Below are 19,032 nucleotides of genomic sequence, written 5' to 3' on the forward strand. Positions count from 1 at the left end.
ATTCTGGGAACCACTATCCTCCAGAACTGCTGTACTCCCTCACATGACCATGCCAAGTGGAGGAAGGAGGCCTCTACCTCACCACAGCGTTTGCACTCAGCCCCCCCCAGTGGGAGCCATCTTGCTCAGGTTGTGTGTTGTCACATATGTACGATGCACAAAATTAAAATGTAAGAGCTTGAATCTGTTCTTACATTAGACAGTACGTACTAATGATAATGCCTTAGGCCCAGTCAGTGTCTGATATTAAGTCCCCCAATGCCCGGTCCCAGGCTCGATGTGCCGCACAAGGTTTTTTTTTTTTTTTTAAACATGCCCCGCCCCACCTTCCCTCCCCCCCCCCCCCCACCCCCAAGGCGCCTTATAGAATAAAGTAATCAGGTGTCTTTTCCTCTCCCCAGCAAATCAGTCCTCCTAGTGCCTCTGATGCCTGAAGAGCAGCTGGGAAATCACACAAATGTTTCCAGTTTAGCAAAATGGTAAAAAGTGCCCATACCAAGTTCAAACGTTTGAGCCTACTGAAATGAAAGAAAGCAATCCTCAGGGTACAGGTTCCCTGCTACCATGTAGCCCCCTGCTCTCCATTGCTCCATAGACATGTGATCCTCTACTGCTCAGAATGGGGCTAGGTACCATAATTTCAGGTCCCTATCGACCGGGGCACGACAGAGTACCCTCCTGATCACCCACTCCCATACTGTCGCTGTGACACAAACCAAATGCGGAAATGGTTGGTCCGAACGACCACCCTCCATGAGGATCCAGGCTAGTGTGTCAGCGCCAAGCATTCCCCCAAAAAGTCACTTCTCCATTGTGTCCGTCTCAACCAGCCACTTTGCAGCATGCTGAAGATGAGCTGCGGCATAATCCAGCCTAATACCTGGGACAGCCACCCAGCCAACCTCTAGGTCCCGCCGGAGTGTGAACAGAGCCACCCTACTGCGACGTCCACCCCAAACCAGAGAAATCAAAACTATCCAGTCGAGGGAACAACTGAGGAAGCAGTGGAAACAAGGAGTTCTGGACCAGATATAGACAGCGTGGGAAATAACACCATCTTGCGACTGCTGCTCTACCCTTTAATGACAGTGGCAACTTATTCCAAAACAGGACCGAACGTTCCAGACCAGACATCACCCTTTCTACATTAAGGTGACTATAGGCTGCTTGAGTATGAGTGACCCAAATGCGTAAATATCGAAAGCCCTTCAGCTCCCATCGGAGGCCCACCGCCAGCAACTCACACACAGATCTACCATGAAGGGCACCTAGTAAAAATAGAAGTGATTATGCACATTCACACTAAGGCCAGAGACATTCATGAACTCCTTCAGCAATCGTAACAATATGAGGTATACCACTGCGTCATTCGCATACAGCGAGATTACATGGGTGGAGTCTCCCACCCAAATTCCCCAGCAGTCCATTTCCCCACGAAGCAACAGAGCCAACTGCTCTACTGCCATGGCAAAAAGGAGTGGCAAGAGAGGGAACCCCTGTCTCGTTCCTAAACCCACCACCTAGAATTCTGACAACGCACCGCCCATTCAGACACAAATGATGGGTTCAGCATAGAGTAATCGCACCCACATGCAAAACTTGGGTCCAAACCCCATCCCCTTTAGCACGGCCATCAGATATCTCCACTCAACTGTATCGAAAGTCTTTTCCAGGTCTAACAATACTAATGCCATCTCCTGCTCTGTGTCCATCGCAAACTCCGAGTCATACTTTGGGCTGGCATAAATCTGCATTGATCATCATGGACCAGACTTCAAATAGCCCAGCGCAGTCTAGTGGCTAATATTTTGCATAGAGTTTTAATATCACTATTAAGCATCGTAAGTGGCCTAAAGGAGGAGAGATCCCTCTGGTCAGTGCCTGGCTTAAGCATAAGTCAAACAATACCCTGTTGCATCGATTCCAGTAAGATGCCCCTTTCTCGTGCCTCCATGAGGACAATAGTTTCACCTGATGGAGAGCGGTATACGTTTGGTAAAACTCAACGGGGTAACTATCCCCACCTGGGGCTCTAGATTTATGTAGAGAGGTTATAGCCACTCCCACCTCCTCCAGCATCATATCTTCTTCCAGTTCGCGCACGCTTTTGGGACCCAATTGCAGAAGCTCTAGCCTCTGTACGAAGCCCTGTATATCCTCGCCAGAACCGAAAGGGCCAGCTTGACAGACTGTTCGCAAATGGTTGACCAATACAACCATAATATCCTGTTGACTCATAACCAATGCTCCTGCTGTGTTCCTAATATGTAATAGCGGGAGACTCCACTTCACGTTTGAGTATCCAAGCTAGCAATCTGCCCAACTTGTCTCTCTCCCTATGCAGTCTCTGGCGATAAGTCTTGAGTGTTAGTTTGTCGAGTGCCTTCCAACTTCTACTCACTGCTCTGTTCAGTTGAAGGTGTTCACTGCGAGCCTCAGCAGTGAGTGATTCCCACTGCTACACGTCTGCCAATTGCCCCTTCAACTCCTTAAGGTCCAGCTCCAGCTGTCTACAGACCCCACATATAGTTCCCATACATGTCCACCATATAGCTGCCTTCAGTGCCTCCCATTCAAGTGCCCTAGTGTCCATGGTTCCCCAATTCATCTCCAAGTAACTCGTCATCGAAGTAGCCAGCGCGTTGTGACAAGTAACATCCAACAAAAGATCAGGTGGCACACGCAGACACATTGACACCCCTCCACCCCTCTCCCAACACAGTCACAGAAGCACTGGGCCATGATTGGAAAGGAATCTCCCCAAATGTGTTACCTCCATCACTGGTGAGCAATCCAGGCCCCCCAGGAGGAAGCGATCTAAGCGGCTGTATGTGGTGTGTGTTTTCTAATGGCAAGTATACTCCTTGCTTTCCGGGTGCAGTCCCCTCCAACCACACCGGAGCCCTAGGTTGTTCATGACGGAGGCAAGAGAACTCACCAACAGTGGCTTGGTACCCTGTCTCGGGGGAGAGACAGTCCCTTACCCCATCCATAATACAGTTGAAATCTCCTGCCCAAATAACAGGAGGACCCATGCCAATCTCCAAGACATCCATTATATTAACATGGAAAGAACAAACATCATTGTTAGGTGCATAAGTATTCAGGATCGTAATGGGTTCCCCATCCTTTGTACCTTGGAGGAGCAGATAGCATTCCTCCATATCCAGCTCACTATAGGTGTGCTTAAAAGGGACACCCGGCACCACCCATACAGCCATGCCCCATGCATAGGAGTACAATTGACTCCGCCACTTCTTAGAGTTTCTGGGATTCAACGTCCATTAGGTGAGTTTCCTATAAATAGGTTATCTATATCTTATGTTTTCAAAGAAATGAATGCACCCTGTGTTGTGTGGAATTATTTTTAGCCCCCTGACGTTCCACGTTAACATATTTACGTGCTTAGCCACCAGACCCCTAGAACCAAGCCTACCACCACAGTGCAGGTAGCAACCCTTGCCCAGCAGATGACAGGTACTGTGTCTTCACTCATTCATTATGTATCCAATGATCCTATGACATAAGATGACTGCACCCACTAGTGCAATGTAAAGAACCTTCAGATGCATGTCCCAGTGCAGGGCCTCGTCTATCTCCCACGGCAGACACCTCAAGGATAAATCCCCCCCCCCCCCCACACACACACACACACACACACCTGTTTGCAATATGCAAGATGTACACACAGTTACCATAATGACACATCCTGGGAGAACGGAAAAGACCAAGCATTCAGAGTGAGAGACAGCCGGCACCATTTCCTGCGTCCACACCGACTCAGGCCTCTTTTCGTCTAGAGTCGGTGTTGGATTGATGGGAACTGCCGCCATAGTGCCATCCTTCTGAATCTAGAGGAAACCTCCTCCTCCGGCCTCGAAGCATTCGTCCCTACAGTCACTCACTGTCAAGCTGGGACTACGGTATCCCCTCGTGTTCTCTGGCCCAGAATGGGCCTGGCCTGCTGGTTGGTACTTTGTCCCATATCTGAAGCCAGTGCCAAACATCCGCTGGGTAATTAAAAAAATGGGACTTACCCCATTCATCATATTTAAAAAAAAAAAAAAATTTAAAAAGGTCAAACAGCAGTCACCATGAACGAAAATTCATAATCACAAATTTGGTCTTGCACAATTCCTTACCTGGAGAGAAGAGAAGCAGGAGACCCACAGCTAGCAAAAGATTAATATGGGCTCTGCATTACATAAGGCAGACTATCAGCCACAAACAATAAATAAGGGGAGAGCAGCAACTGCACTACACAAGCCAAGTAGGTAAGGAATACACCACCTGACGTATTCACTAATTTCGATTGGTTTGGAGTGCTGGGTCAACATCTCACTACTGTAAGTGATTCTACATTCCAGTCTCCTCCTAGGTCGCAATTATTCTCACACACATCCCGTAGAAGTTTCCACCTATCTCCAAATCACAGACTACATAAGACCCACCTGTTTTTTCAGTGAATCTGTTCTAGAAGGCCATAGATTAACATCTCAACTCCCAAGCTGTCTTTTCATCATGCATAACTCTTTTTCAGCAGCATACATTGCCAGATACAATTCGAGACATGATCGCATCTCGTTAAAAGAAAGGAGGCTAACTGTTTTTCTATGCAATATGTTATATCGGTGCAGTAGAAGAAATAAAAAACAGATGTCTACGTGCTGCCTGGCAGATGTCCCGGACCGAAACTCTGTGTGCTAAAGCAGTGGTCACTGTTTTAGCTCTGCTGGAGGGAGCTTACAAGGCTTCAGCAGGTGGTTTCCTGGCCAGTGCATAGCAGATTTTAATACAGAGCACGTCCCACAGAGATAGTCCGCTTTTGCATTGCTCTAATGTTCTTCACACCAATATACCTCACAAAGCATTGGCCTCCCACTCCGAACTCTTTTGTTCGATCAAGGTAGAAGAACAACGCTGTTTTGGGTCCAGAGAGTGGAGTTGCTCCTCTTCTTTAGAGGGATGTGGAGGAGCGAAAAAAGTAATCAGTGTGATTGACTGGCCTACGTGAAATGGGGTGACAATGTTCCGCTGAAAGAAGGCCCATGTGCAAAGCCCCAATTTGTCAGGGTAGACAGAGAGGTAAAGCGACTTAGATAAGGCCTGCAGCGTATTTACTCTGCGAGCAGATGGAATTGGAACAAGGAAGGCTGTTTTCAAAGTCAGAAGCCTGAGAGGACAATTGTGGAGATGCTTGGAGGGAGCACACATTAAGAATGTTACAATCAGATTGAGATCTAACAGAGGCATTATAAATGGTGAAAGAGGGAAAAGATGAACAAGACCCTTTAGGAACCTATGCACAACAGGGAACTTGAAAAAGAAGGGTTGGTTAGGCAACCGCATGGAGGCAGAAAGAGCTGATAGACAGTCCTTAAGAGTGTCCAGAGAAGAGCCCTGATGGGCCGGGGAAAGAATGAAGACTAGTACTTCAGAAAGAGGGGCAGAGAGAGGATCAACATGCTATTCTGTACACCAAGCCACAAATTTATTCCAACGGCAGGCATATATCATATTGGTGGAGGGACGCCTGGCTGCCACAATAATGTGACAGACTTTGGGAGGAAGGTTGAAAGCTGTCAACTGACCTCGCTCAATCTCCACAAAAGAAGGTGGAAAGTGGACAGGTTCGGGTGAAGAACCCTCACCTCCTACTGTGACACAAGATCCTTCCAAAGCCCCTGATTGGAGGATCAATGGACATGCTCAGTAGCTCAAGATACCAGACTCTCTGTGACCAGTCCAGAGGCACAAGAATGACTTTTGCCCGGTTTCTGATCTTCTTGAGAACTCTGGGCAAGAGTGATATGGGCATAAAGGCGAACAAGAAGCCTGAGCTCCACTTGAGAGAAAAAGCGTCTCCAAGCGAGGGCCACCTTGGAAACTCTGTTGCGCAAAACTGGTGACATTGGGAATTCTCTGCGGTGGCGAACAGATCTAACTAAGGGTTTCCACACTGCTGAAAGAGACCTTGCGCCACCTCCGGGTGGAGATGTAATTTGTGATACGCTAGGCATCGATGGCTGTGTTTCTCTGCCCTAGTGTTAAGACAGCCCGCCAGGTGTTGAAGCACCAGGGAAATGCCCTGTGTTCAAGCCAAGTCCAGAGATGCAGGGCCTATCTACAAGGGGTCCTCAACCCCACTCCAACCTGTCTGCTGCAGTACCATATGGCGATGGTGTTGTCCGTGAACACTGGCCTTCCCTTGAGGGAGGGTAGAAAGGCTTTCAATGCCATTCGGATCCCTCGGAGCTCCAGCATGTTGATGTGGAGTGCTGCTTCTGCCATACACCGGAGGCCCGTAATCTCCAACTTTCCCATCTGGCCGCCCCACACCAGGAGTGACTCATCTGTCACTACTGTAAGATCTGGCTGGGGAACGGACAGGGGTCTGCCTCTAACCCGATCGTAGTTTGTTAGCCACCACTGCAAGTCTTTTGCAATTCCCTCTGAGATGCGGACCATGTCAGAGAGATTACCCTGAGATACCCCGACGCTCCGCCCACTGGAACTTTAGGTCCCACTGAGGAGCCCGCATGTGCCAGCGGGCATATATCACTAGCAGGGTACAGGCGGCCATGAGGTCCAGCAGCCTCAGTCTCATCGAAATCCAGGTTTGAGGCTGAAAAATTGGTATCATAGGCCAAATATTCTGGAGGAAATACCCAAATCTACACCATGGCCAGAAAAGCTCAGATAAGTCAAGTGTGACTTCAGCACGTTGATAGTGAACCCCAGAGAATGAAGGTCAGTTGTAGTCTGAAGTGGGGAGATGACAGCCTGGGGTGAGCCTGCTTAAAGTATAGCCAGTTGTGAAGATAGGGGAAGACTGCCACTCTGATCTCTGCAGAAGGGCAACAAGGTGATGGCAGTGGTCGTGGAACACCTGAGGGGCGTTCGTAAGGCCAAAGAGAAGCACAGTGAACTGAAAGTGTTTGTGGGCAGCCGCAAACCATAGGTAGCGCCTGTAGGCAGGCAGGACAGGAATGGGGAAATATGCGTCCTGCAAGTCGAACACTACCATCAAGTCTCCTGGGTCCAGGGAAGACAAGACCTGAGCCAACATGAACATTATGAATTTCTCCTTCTTGAGCAAGAGGTTGAAGGTTCGGGCATCTAAAAAAGGATGAAGTCTCTTGTCCATTTTTGGAACAAGAAAGTAGCAGAGATAGCAACCACAGACTACTTCTGGCACCGGAACCGTCTCTATAGCTCCCTTGGTCAAGAGGGCTGGGACTTTCTCAGGGATAAGGGACAGATGATCCTCAGTCAGCCGGTCGTGAGATGGTGGCATGGAGGGAAGGGTAGTCTCAAAGGAGAGGGAGTAGCCACTTTGGACAATCGACCAAACTCACCTGTCCAATGTTATGGACTGCCAGTGATTCAGGTGATGGCAAATCTTGCCACCAACTGGGTGCCCATGATCGTAAAGGGGCAGAGGAGGAAGGCTTTGAAGCTGCAGCTGCCGGGGGTGTGGTCTGCTGGCTACCTGAACGACAAGGCTTGTGGGTACCGTGCCCTCAGCCACGCAGAGACTCAGGAGTGTGCGCAGCTGGTGGCAGGGAGGGAACTGGTGCGGGTGGAAGCCCCTTTTGTAGCCGCGAAAGGCAGATTGGGGATGATGTGGGCTTCCAAGAGGCCCAAAGACTTGGCCGTGGCCTCAGTGTCCTCAAAGCGATCCAGCGCCGAATCTGCCTTGTATCCGAAGAGATGGGTGTCATCGAAGGGTATGTCCATAAGGGAAGCCTGGACATCCCCCGAAAAGCCAGACCGCCTCAACCAGATGTGCAACCTCAGGGCCACCGCCTATGAAATCACTCTGCCCAGTGAGTCACTTGTGTCGAGTCCACATTGTATTGTGAACTTTGCTGCAATTCTCCCATTGGCAAAACCCTGAGAGCGGCCTGGGCCTCCTTCGGGGCCTGTGGCAGCACTTGCGCAATCGTGTCTCACAGTGTGTGAGAGTAACATCCCAAAAGATCTAGTGTTCATAGACCGCAATGCAATGCAAGGCTGGCAGAAGAAAACAACTTCTACCCCAAAGAGTCCAGCCTTTTGAATTCCCTATACGGGGAGGCGGTAGGGAATGCACCTTGAGATGGTAAGGCTTGGACCACCAAGCTCTCCAGGGTAGGTTGTTGGGTGAGGAAGTTCAGTTCTCCTGGGGCGGTAGCAGCAGGGGACTGTTGTATTTACAGGAGTGACTTAATTGAACGGCAGTAGGGGTTCTGTCGAGGAACCTCTCAGTTACAACACATCTCTCAAGATGTTAAGTCTTCACTTCCACCGAGGGCAACTGAAGGTCAAGGACCGGTCGCCCTCCACACCACCATCACATATGAAGCTCCCTCCTCCATAGCCACAGTAGGAGGAGAAAGCAGACCAGTATCTGGAGAAGTATTCAGTCCACTGGCTTCACCCAAGTCGTCACACCAGCCCATAGTTGGATGTTCTCTGTAGGGCTGGTATACTGCAGCGTCCAATGACCCCCTCCAATTCCTCCCTGCGGTCCAGCCCAAGGGAATAGAGCTCAGATCTAGGAAGCAAGGTTCCTGTCTGCGTTGGATGCGACGCCCCTCCGGCTCAGTGTGTTGGAGTCAGGGATCACAATGGGGATGGCGGCACCAGTGGTGCCCGGAGCGTCGACATCGGGACAGAGGAAGGTGGAGATGGTACAACTGGTGGATCCAGGAATGAGTACCTGAGGTCCACTGGAGCCAAGGCTATAACCACCTGTGGGGGAACCAGATGGGGCCCCTTCCAAACCCACAGGGCCTGAAGTCACATCAGAGGGGTTGGGCGGCCCAAAAATGAGGCGTATGACCTCATAAAATCACCAGCTGAGTGAGCGTCACACTGGCTTCCGGAAAGTCCGGAAGGTGCTGAGTCACCCCAGGCGCAAGCTCTGAGGAACCTGGCCTTGAATGTTGACGTTCCCTCGCCTCGTCGGCTGAGGCAAAGTCAAAGGTCACTTTGACTTCCTGCTCTTGTTCCTAGACCAACTCGACCATCCCTAGGACTTGGAGTGGGATGATTATTACTTCGGGCTCCGCAACTTGTTCCTGGGACCGTCCTCTCAAACGGGACCTTGATTTACACTGAGTCGCATACTGGGCTTCCATGAGCTTTAGGGATCAGTCCCTCAAAGCCTTTGGGTGCACGGCACAGCAATTGAGGCACGATTGAGTCGTGGTTGCGCTCCAGACACAACAGACAGACAAGGTGTGGGTCTGATGATAGACTCAGCAGGGTTTGAATTCTGTCTTCATAGACAACATGATTTACACACCACGTGGAAATCCTAAAAAATTCAACAAAACGTTGAAAAAGGCCAGTGAAAAAAATGACAATATGGTAGCTCTTCTCCAGATCAGCGCTGATTGGCACGGAAAGAAAATAATTGACTTCAGCTCACCTGGGTGACAGCTATATAGGCACCGCAACGTCATCCTGGCTCTGATGATGCATGTGGAACTGTCTGACACCACCTGGCAGCGCACAGGGGTACTGCTCACAAACATCTTCCAGATCCAGACTGACGCCTGGGAAATTCAAAGGTAAGGAATCTGCAGCTGGAGTTCCCTATCAGACTGACCTTTCACAGACTCATTTACCATTTTCAAATCCATTAAAAAAGTATCTTTCATGATGCTGTTCATGCCTGATTATTCGCTGCCAGTGTTTATATTTCAAAGCAGAGAGGAGCACACAAAAAAAATAATCAAGCACTGACAAAGCCAAAAGTCCCAACAGCAATTTTTATTTATGTATTGTTGCAAACATATCCAGTAGGAATTAGAAGTGTAAAAGATAAAAAGTATTTTAAAAAAAAAAAAATCCTGGCCTCTAAAGTCTTGATGAAAATGGATGAACGAAACGTTAAAATGACCCATTTCAAAAATACATTAAAAAAAAAAAACATGAAGTAGATATTGGTCTACTAGAGCCTGCACTGGAGTGGAGTGTTTTTAGGCGGATATGCACATGTCCACAAGCAAATTACGGTCACTCTGAGTGAAGAAAGACAGTAGCTGAAGTGGGATGGACCACAGACTCATGCTGCGGTGGGCAGAAATAAACACTGAATTTCATTGGAGACCAATCAATGAAGGAACAGTGCCGACTGAAACCCCCTGAATACATGTATGTGTATATGTATGCATGTATAAATATGTAAGTCTAGAAGTATATCTGTGTAGGGCGAGGTATTCTCCACTATAGGGCAAGGTGGATGCTGAAGAGTCATAGGACACATTCACTCCGCAGATTGTGGTATCTGGTCACTGGGCCCTGGTGGGGGGGGGGGGAACACGACTTTTCCTGGACCTCCTGAACCAGGTAATGAATGGGTCATATAAACATTGCACCAAATTCACTAATGGTGATTGCTGCAATATGTTTATTGACTACCTTGTTAAATATAAAGTTGGCAGGTAGGTGTGTATTTGACATATGTTTAGAGGTCTCATTCTTAATGGCATAGAATGATTTGCATACATAAACTAACCATATTTCATAATATTTAACGTTCTGCTGTAGTAGGTACACACAGGGGTCCTATATGACTTAACTATTTATATCACAACTAGCGTGGGGTAACGTGCACTAGAGCTTTCCCAAAGGTGTTAGGCAAAGACAAATAGTAATTATGGATACTGGGGTGCGATTAAATCTCACTCTCATAAAGAGATCTCAACAAGCACTGGGATTGCCTTTTTCAGTGAGCCAAGTATTTGCTGGTTATGGGAAGTATTACAGAAAGACTGATAAAAGCCACATTCCTTTACAGAGCAATTTAAAATTATTATTTTCTGCAAGTGTATTTCCAGAGTGTATGCTATCACGAAAAATTTCCATATGTTATACTCCTAAAACCCTGAATGAAAAATGTACCTTCACTTAGTTTCAATGTTTCCAACCCTTATGTATTTTGAACTCTCCTCACCTTTCCTTCTACATGCTTCTTGTTTACATAAAGTAATCTTACTTGCATGCCTCTTCTAATCTCTCTTTCTTTGAAACCATATCCCTGCAACCAAACAAATGCATTAACTTCAGCAACAATTTGTTTCTCTCACAGCCTGCTCGAAGGGTCACATTTAAGTCACTACTGCACCACAAAGAAGCAGAGTATATGCATGGAATGGTTTAAGAGCACAAGACTTATGCCAATAATAGTGATTGGCTGCTAACTTTGGGCTCCTTGATAACAGGTTACTCATAGTAAAGCATTTCAACGCCTCATCAGGGGTATTAAGCACTCTGTAAATACAATGTCAATGTTTTTGTAAGGATGCTGGTAGAGAGACAGCTAAAGCAATTTCTGGGATAAATATTAAAATAAATAAAGTATTTCGGGTGAGAGTGCAGGATTCTGAAGAAAAGGTAAGAGTTTAAAGCAGCCAGTCTAATCAAGTAAATTATTCAAAACAATAAACAGGGGATGTATATTTTTGTATTCTTTATCTATTTGTCTACGTGCATAACTGTTAGTGATCTCACGCATGATACCGTAAGTCAATTCTGAATTTGTAGTCTACAAAAACTTGCTTTTTGGGACTTGACAATTTGTTTTTTCATATGCCAACATTCTAAACACTGCTGGCCAAAAACCCTCGATTGGCTAAAGGGAGTTTCTTGTACAATGCATGTGTGCCTGTATTTGAGTAGTAGCAATCTGCATATGTAGCCTTGTATATCTTCTGTATAGGCATGTGTGCACTTAAGAGACTGTTCAAAAACATGCTCAGAACTGACAAATTGCTTACTTATCTATAAACAAATCATGTAAGAATAAAAAACTGAAGATGTAATTTTTCTTCCAAAATATCAGTCCAGAGTAGCTTATCCAACACTAACAACACTAAATAGTCCCGAAGTGTGCATCACACAACACTCCCCACAAGACGCATAGCACATCAGCGATCTAACACAATCCAACTCAAAATCAGATCCATCCACTTCTAACAACAGATCCTTTCACTCATAACCAGTCAACACCTACTAAAAGCCTTCTATATACTGGCTTCATTTGAAAGCTTATGAAAGTTCATCAGGTACATCAGTTCATGCAACACCACCATATTTTTACTTAAGGGCATATCTGTTATGCACAGGTGTACTTGTGTTGAGGCATGTCTGCTTTCATGTGCATGGGTCTCCTAGGGGTCATCAAACTACCTACCAGAATCAACCTTCAACCATGCACTCTTCCAACTAGTTATTTTGTGCTCCGGCTTGCAACCAACCAAGCAAAGTAGCGATATGTGATATGGGACGCACTAGCAGTAGAAGTGTGCTATAAAAGTAACAACAACTAGAAACATCTGCCCCCGGCTGTCTATCACTGTGTCCATCACTTTGTGCCACCACGGTGCATGTCACTCTATGCCAGATTCCGAGCGGTATCTGGGGTATGCTGCCTCTATTTTAGCTTGGTCTATGTGTATGAGTGGTTATGTGTCTACATCTGTTATTCATTGTGAAAATGGATGTCTATAGCCAAGTTGTTCTTTTAGCGTGTTCTATGTGTACCATATATTATGTGCCTAAAGGTATATGCACAGTACAAAAAAAATCCTAGCGCCTTTGTCAATGCTCGTTTTCAAAGTTATTTCTGAGCACTGCCACTAAAAAGTTCTTGAACGCCCCAAATGAGTGTATTACTGTGGGTTTAGCTTTTTTGGGATACATATTCCCATAGTTGAATGGCTTAGGCTAATGTGCAAACATTCCTCAGCAGATATTGTCCTGTTCCGTGGATACTTTATGTACTGGCTGGGGGTTTTGTACAGGATAAGGCAATGCAAAATTCCATGAAACCAGTTAATAATGTCAAAATGATATGCCTTTTGCTCTCCTCACTACCCTGCTTCTACCTTAAGGGCTGTGCCCTTCCATTGCTTGGAGAGAGTAACATGTATGTGATGGGGCCCATTAGGTCTCACTTGCAAACATCCACCATGGCTTTCCAAATCTCGAACTTAGTGACTCCATACACCATGTATCCATCCCGTATTACCATTGCAAATGAACACAAGAAATATGGAAAGGTCCTACGAGTACCTTCGCTAATGAGCCTCATCCGTAGTGTGAACTACATAGGTTGCTTTAAGATAAACCAAATGGAAATACTTAAACAAGCATCACGGCAGCCCTAATGCATTTGGTGGAATATTGCAAAAGAGGGAAGAAAATGGCACAAGTGGGACAGCTAAAGAAAAAAAAATTGCTGTAATGGAAACACGTAGATGGATTTAACAACGGAAGAAGAATGGGGTGTTAAATGGAGGTTGGCCCTGTTGCCGGAAACTTTGTTTTTTTAGGCCCACCTCCAGTGTGACCTGCGCCGGGGAGGCACTTTTCGGGATGTTAAAAACGGCCTTGTATGTTTTAACCTGACTGGTATTCAGAGCCATGATCTCACAGCCTTTCATTATTTCAGACCCGTAGGAGATGGCTGGAAGCAGATAAGCAAACATAATTTTTAATAAATGGGACCAGTTTGAGCAGTCCAACTTCTTTTTAAGCAGGTTAAAGCTATAAGTTAATGAATTGGCCTTTGCCTTGATCGACTATAATTGGCGTTTCCATTTCAGGCCTGGTTCGAGGTGAACACCTAGATATTTGTACGACTGCACCATCTCCACTTTTATATCTCCCAGGTACCAATTGAATTGTTTATAATTTGCCCCTAGGAACCTTATTAGTTTAGTTTTATCCAGATTAATTTCCAGGCCTTGCTCGGCCATGAAGATGTTGAGTGCTGATAGGATTCGTTGCAGTTCTTGGGGAGTATGGCTCAGCAGGACGATGTCGTCTGCATATTGTAAGCACCCAATTTTCTCTGAGCCCAGTGTCGGGGAGACTATTCACTTGTGCTAACATGCCAGCAAGGTCTGCCAGGTATAGATTAAAAAGAACTGGTGCCAGGACACAACCTTGCTTTAAGCCACATTTTGTAGGTATCCTATTTGTTAATCTTGAACCATATCCGATTTTAATCTGGACCCAGGTATCAGTGTAGAGATCTGTAATGGCCCCCAGTAGGTTGTTGGGGATGCCCCATTTAGCCAGCTTAGCCCACAATCTTTCCCTTGGAACCTGGTCAAAGGCTGAATTAAGGTCAATAAAACATGCATAAAGGCCCAACTCTTGTACCTGGCTTATTCCACTATAAGGGAGAGTGCAATTAGATTTGATGACGTTCCCATGCCTGCCCTGAAGCCTGTTTGAAACCTCAGGAGTAGCTTATTTTCGTTTCCCCAGGCTTGGAGATGCTGCAGCAAACATGAGCCGTATAGCTTGGCCTCTACATCAGTGAGGTCTATCAGCCTATAATTTGATGGAAGAGTGGGATTTCCACTTTTATAGATGGTGTGTATTATACTTCCTCTCCAAGATTTAATAAACAAACATTTTGTTTCTAGCTCAAACTGTTCACAAGTTACTAAAAATGCACCAACATGCGTTGCTGTGCAGTAGAAGTCTGCTTGAAAAGGTTCATTGGTTGCTTATTGCTACAAGTGGATGTTAAAATGAGGTGCAACCAATGTCCAGGAGGTGTTAACAAGTGTAAAAATTGCAAAAATCGAAGTAATACTATCACAAAATGCGCCGCATAATTTGCCTTTCTTACCGCTGTCGCATAATTTGGCTGGCCTCGGCCGCATAATTCCATTGGCCCTGTTAAAAACTAATGTATATAATCAGACCTTTAACAAGCATGCCGACATAATGAGAACTGAATCGCGAGGTAAGATTGTGTTAAGTGTTCATCAGGAACCTCCGATCTTGCAGTTGCTCTGGTGAGCAGTTTCTGCCTCTACCTCGATTTTCGGGCAAAATCTCTCTATGAAAGGCAACAGAGAAGTATCGCGTTATTTTAACGACAAACATTTCTTGTGCTTGTTACAGAAGATTAACAGCTAGATAGGACAGTGGTTCGAGACAAATATCGCGTGTTAAGGTACGAATTCCGTTTATCACACAGTTCATTAACTACAAGCGGATTTTCCAGGTAACAACCAAGTAAAGTACTGCACTTAATTTCTGTAAGCTTTAACGAAATTAATTAGCCGTAACACATTTTTTTACAACAGGTATCCTCCACTAGTTTTGAAGTAAACACAAATAATAACATATCATTAAATTCGGAAATGACATTTAAGAACTAAAATAAAAGCTGAGAAACGTCATGAGAATGTTTTTGTTATTGCTTGTAGGACACCAAAGAATAAAAAAACAAACCAGAGCAAAGCACTTGGTACTGCAAAGGACACTTTGCATTTACAAAGCCCAATGGTTGAGGCTATGTACATCTGGTTCTTATTCGCACTCCTTCAGCCCAACAATTAGCAAACGAGACCCCCTCTAATTAATTGCGGATCTTTAAGGTTAAGTGCCCGCTCCCTTTAAAACAGGAACGCAGTAGAGTGAATTAAACTCAACCCAAAACAGTTAACTGGTGCAACAGCCGCTCTACCCCCGAACTAGGTTTATTTACATGGAATTGCTGCTTCCTGCGAGCAGAGTGATGCAGCGAAGACTGGCGTCTCGCAGCGTATAATTCGATGGGCGCCTCTTACTGCGTTAATGAACATGTCATAACCTAAAACGAATGAGCACAACCGAGTACCCATTTCAGAAACGCCTTTCACATGAACGACATCTGAAAGTCACTGATTAGAGGGACCAGCTGTAGCTGCTTTTGAACTGCCAGCAATGCAGTAGGCGGACGAGAAGAAGCTGCAAGTAAGCGCTATATAAATGCTGCAATACAATACCACTGGCGCTCCCAATTCATGAGCTGCACCTTAAGGACAACAAACAGAAACTAACACGCAACGTCAGGCAGACACCAGCTGTGCATCCACCCCGAGCTGGCACGTGCACGATGTTCCAACACCTCTTCCCACCGCTGACATTTGGATTGCCTTACTATAACCAAAGATAACTGGTCCAAGGATGCCACCACCAGCCACGGTGGAGGTAAACCACCTTCCGAACAGCGCTTCCTCCCCCAGCATCAGTCGACACTGCGTCCCCAGGCAGCTTCCTCAGCAGCCGCCTCATCGCCAGCACTGACATCACTGGGGGCTGCCCAGAGGAGGGATTCCCTGTGACGCACGAAGCCCTCGACTGCAAGCAGAGGGGCAGAGTCTGTGAGCGCCTGCACGACGCCTCCGAGCACTTACCTGCAGCAGTCCCTCCCTCCCTCCCACAGCCAAGCAAAGGACCCTTCCGCGTAATTACATAGCCATTTCCACAAATAACTGGAAAGAGAATGGCAAATATTTAGCATCATATTTAACGGGAAGAAGTCACAGTACATCGTGTGTTTTGGCAAACATTAAGTATTTCACTGGAAGCAGGCACAATACACACTATGCTCTGAACACCAGCTGCCGCAGGCGTGTAGGATTCCGATCTCCCACGCACGGGACATTTAGTTTGGGCTCATGGACAACCAGTTTCAAGTTTATTTTTCCGATGGACACATAGGCACTGCAGACCCATTGGCTTTCAGTTTGCAACAAAACAACGTGGGTCTGTGAAAGAGGACTGACTGCCCAACCAAGGCAAGATGTTTGTAAATTGTTCAACCTTGTGTATAGGGATCCACTGATGCAAAGCCCTTTATTATCAGGTTGAGCTAAGGAAATGTGAGCTCCGCTTGGTTACGAACAGTGAGGCCAATATAAAAACATGTAAATGTATGCAAAATGCAATAATCTGATGGTACTTTACATTGCTCCCAGATCGCTCTCTGGTTAAACGCAAATACATACGCAAGTTAAAGCAAAATAGGTGATTTTTTTGTTTAAAAATCAAAGTTGCACAAAAAATTAACTTGAAAAATAAACGATTTTGCTGAACTATTTTGCAAATTTGAACACCAGTTCACTGGGACATAATTTAGTAAAATATTTTTGAAGCATGCCATTCTTTTAAGATTAATAACGGGGTAAGTAAAACCATTAAGGGCAACATGGAAATAAATTAGAACCTAAATCTTAAAGAAAGTTTAAAAAAAGGTGGCATTAGCATATACGTTATTTTATTGGTGCATATTTACAAGTTTCATATATATTTGCTCATACAAAGATCTAATCGACCACCAAAAATTCACTTTCCAGTCACCACCACTTTTTAACCCTCCCCGGAAAAACTTTCAGTTCTGCCCTTACAATGAGTAAAATTCCAGCCGTTCCCAGTGTGTGGTAAGAATAGAAAGCAGCTGATTGATACCCTTAAACAAGTGAGCTAATAGGTGGACACAGACTCTCTGTAGATTTCAACCCAGGAACTAGCGTTGCAGGAATTTGCAGGAATGAGAAATTAGAGACTTGCTACAATCATGTACATAAAATTATATATATCTCATGAGCACTTATCTAATCAGAGAAGCTTTTATCAAATCTCCAATACAGTGAGAACGCAGTCAACTTTTTGAATGGCATTAAATGGAGGCAAGTTGATTACTTTTTATAGAACAAGCGGGTTTATGAAGGATTAGCCCAATGGCTCCTTTTACTTTCACTGGCTACAGTGATGAAATGAGCATGCAATTCATACCAATAGTCATTCACAAAATTAAAGCCCCAGACTCCTGTTGAAGGCTCTTCCCCAGCAGTCTGATGTGGAGGCTCCAAAAGTGAATCCCCTCTGGTGTGAGCATCAGACGGTTTCTATGCTCATTGTGAGGCGATGGGATGCTCATGTGCTTCATGTTTAACACGTTAAGGAAACTGCTGCAGTGACTTGGTTTGTGGGTTCACCTGTGATTCATTCAGGTTTAAAATCAGTCAATATGTAGTATTAGCTCTAGTTGGAGCTATTGTGTTTCTAAGCATGATATAAGAATTAATCTTTGAAAATTAATCTCTTAACTTGTGTATGTTGGATTTTTGTTGTTTTGGTCTTGTTTTACTCAGATAAATATTGGCTATTGTTCTAAACCGGTGTGGAGTACTTTTGTGGTGTTTTCACGGGTGTGTGTGTGTGTGTGTGTGTGTGCGTGTGTGTGTGCGCGCGCGCGTGCGTGCAAATACTTTACACATTGCCTCAGAGACAAGCCTGACTTCTTAACCCAAGCTACCAAAGGTGTGAGAAAGGGTTATCTTACCTGTGTGATTCCCTTACCCTGAGAGGAGTGAGGGTCCCTACTGGGACAGGGTGCAAACCACTGCCAACTAGAGACCCCATTTCTAACAACATGGATACCATATGTTCCTAATGAGGAAACCTGCTTTCCAAACTTCGACAGGTGAACAAAAGGCTCGGCGTAGCATAAATAAGTTTGTGTGATAAATGCTGAATTGGCACAATAATGCACTGTTTGCAATATTTGTTTCCTATGTATTTATTGATATTTAACAAAACAGCCCACTTTTCAAGCTGTGTTAAATTATATGGTTTGTGTTTGATTTTAGGATTTTTTTTTTTTTTTTTTAAATAGATGATGAATGTTCATACCTGGTTACCTGGAGGATGGTGATCAACGAGAACTGAGATGGATTTTCTGCTAAATGTTTTTGAGCTGAGGGTCTTCTGTGGGACTGATCTGAAGTGCTTTTTTTTTTTAACTACTTCAAGACTATTTGGCTTTGAGAACAGGGACGCTGATAACGTTTTTACTATCAAAAAAATCGACTGATATGAAGATATAATTTTTCGGTACAAAGTTTTCTAGGGGGTCATGTTTACAATGTTGTTTTACTGACGCGTCCATCCATTTGGTTTCAAACTCAGAATTGAAGTGTGCTTGTATAATATAGTACTGGTTGCAGATATATAGAAATTAACATTTCATCTGCGAATAGTGGTAACAGATTCGTAAAGAAAGGCAGGCGCACAGGTTAACATTCCAGCTTAACACATGGAACCGTTTCCAATTAGATGGTAAGAGAAAGATAGAAGCATGTGTGACCTATTCTGAAGGTGTCTTGATAAATATTACAGTCTGCAAAATTGACTATTTGTTTTTGGAAGTTTAGGTTTGTGGTTGCAATTCTGGTATGGTTTGCA

The 19,032-nt window shown here is 45.2% G+C and overlaps 1 protein-coding gene across 5 annotated transcripts in view; it reads right to left on the bottom strand.

Annotated features, from left to right (window-relative positions):
* Positions 1-19,032, bottom strand: part of R3HDM2 (R3H domain containing 2) — a 1,111,447-nt gene that overhangs the window by 854,890 nt on the left and 237,525 nt on the right. The window contains exon 1 of one of the 5 annotated variants that reach the window (XM_069230788.1): positions 15,944-16,043. The exons of the other annotated variants lie outside the window; for them this stretch is intronic. Coding sequence (XP_069086889.1) covers positions 15,944-16,031 — 88 coding nt within the window. The 5' untranslated portion in view covers positions 16,032-16,043. Of the gene's footprint in view, positions 1-15,943; positions 16,044-19,032 lie in introns of those variants that run through there. 5 annotated transcript variants of the gene reach the window in all.

This window comes from Pleurodeles waltl, chromosome 4_2 (assembly GCF_031143425.1).
Source record: "Pleurodeles waltl isolate 20211129_DDA chromosome 4_2, aPleWal1.hap1.20221129, whole genome shotgun sequence".
Classification (NCBI taxonomy): Eukaryota; Metazoa; Chordata; class Amphibia; order Caudata; family Salamandridae; genus Pleurodeles; species Pleurodeles waltl.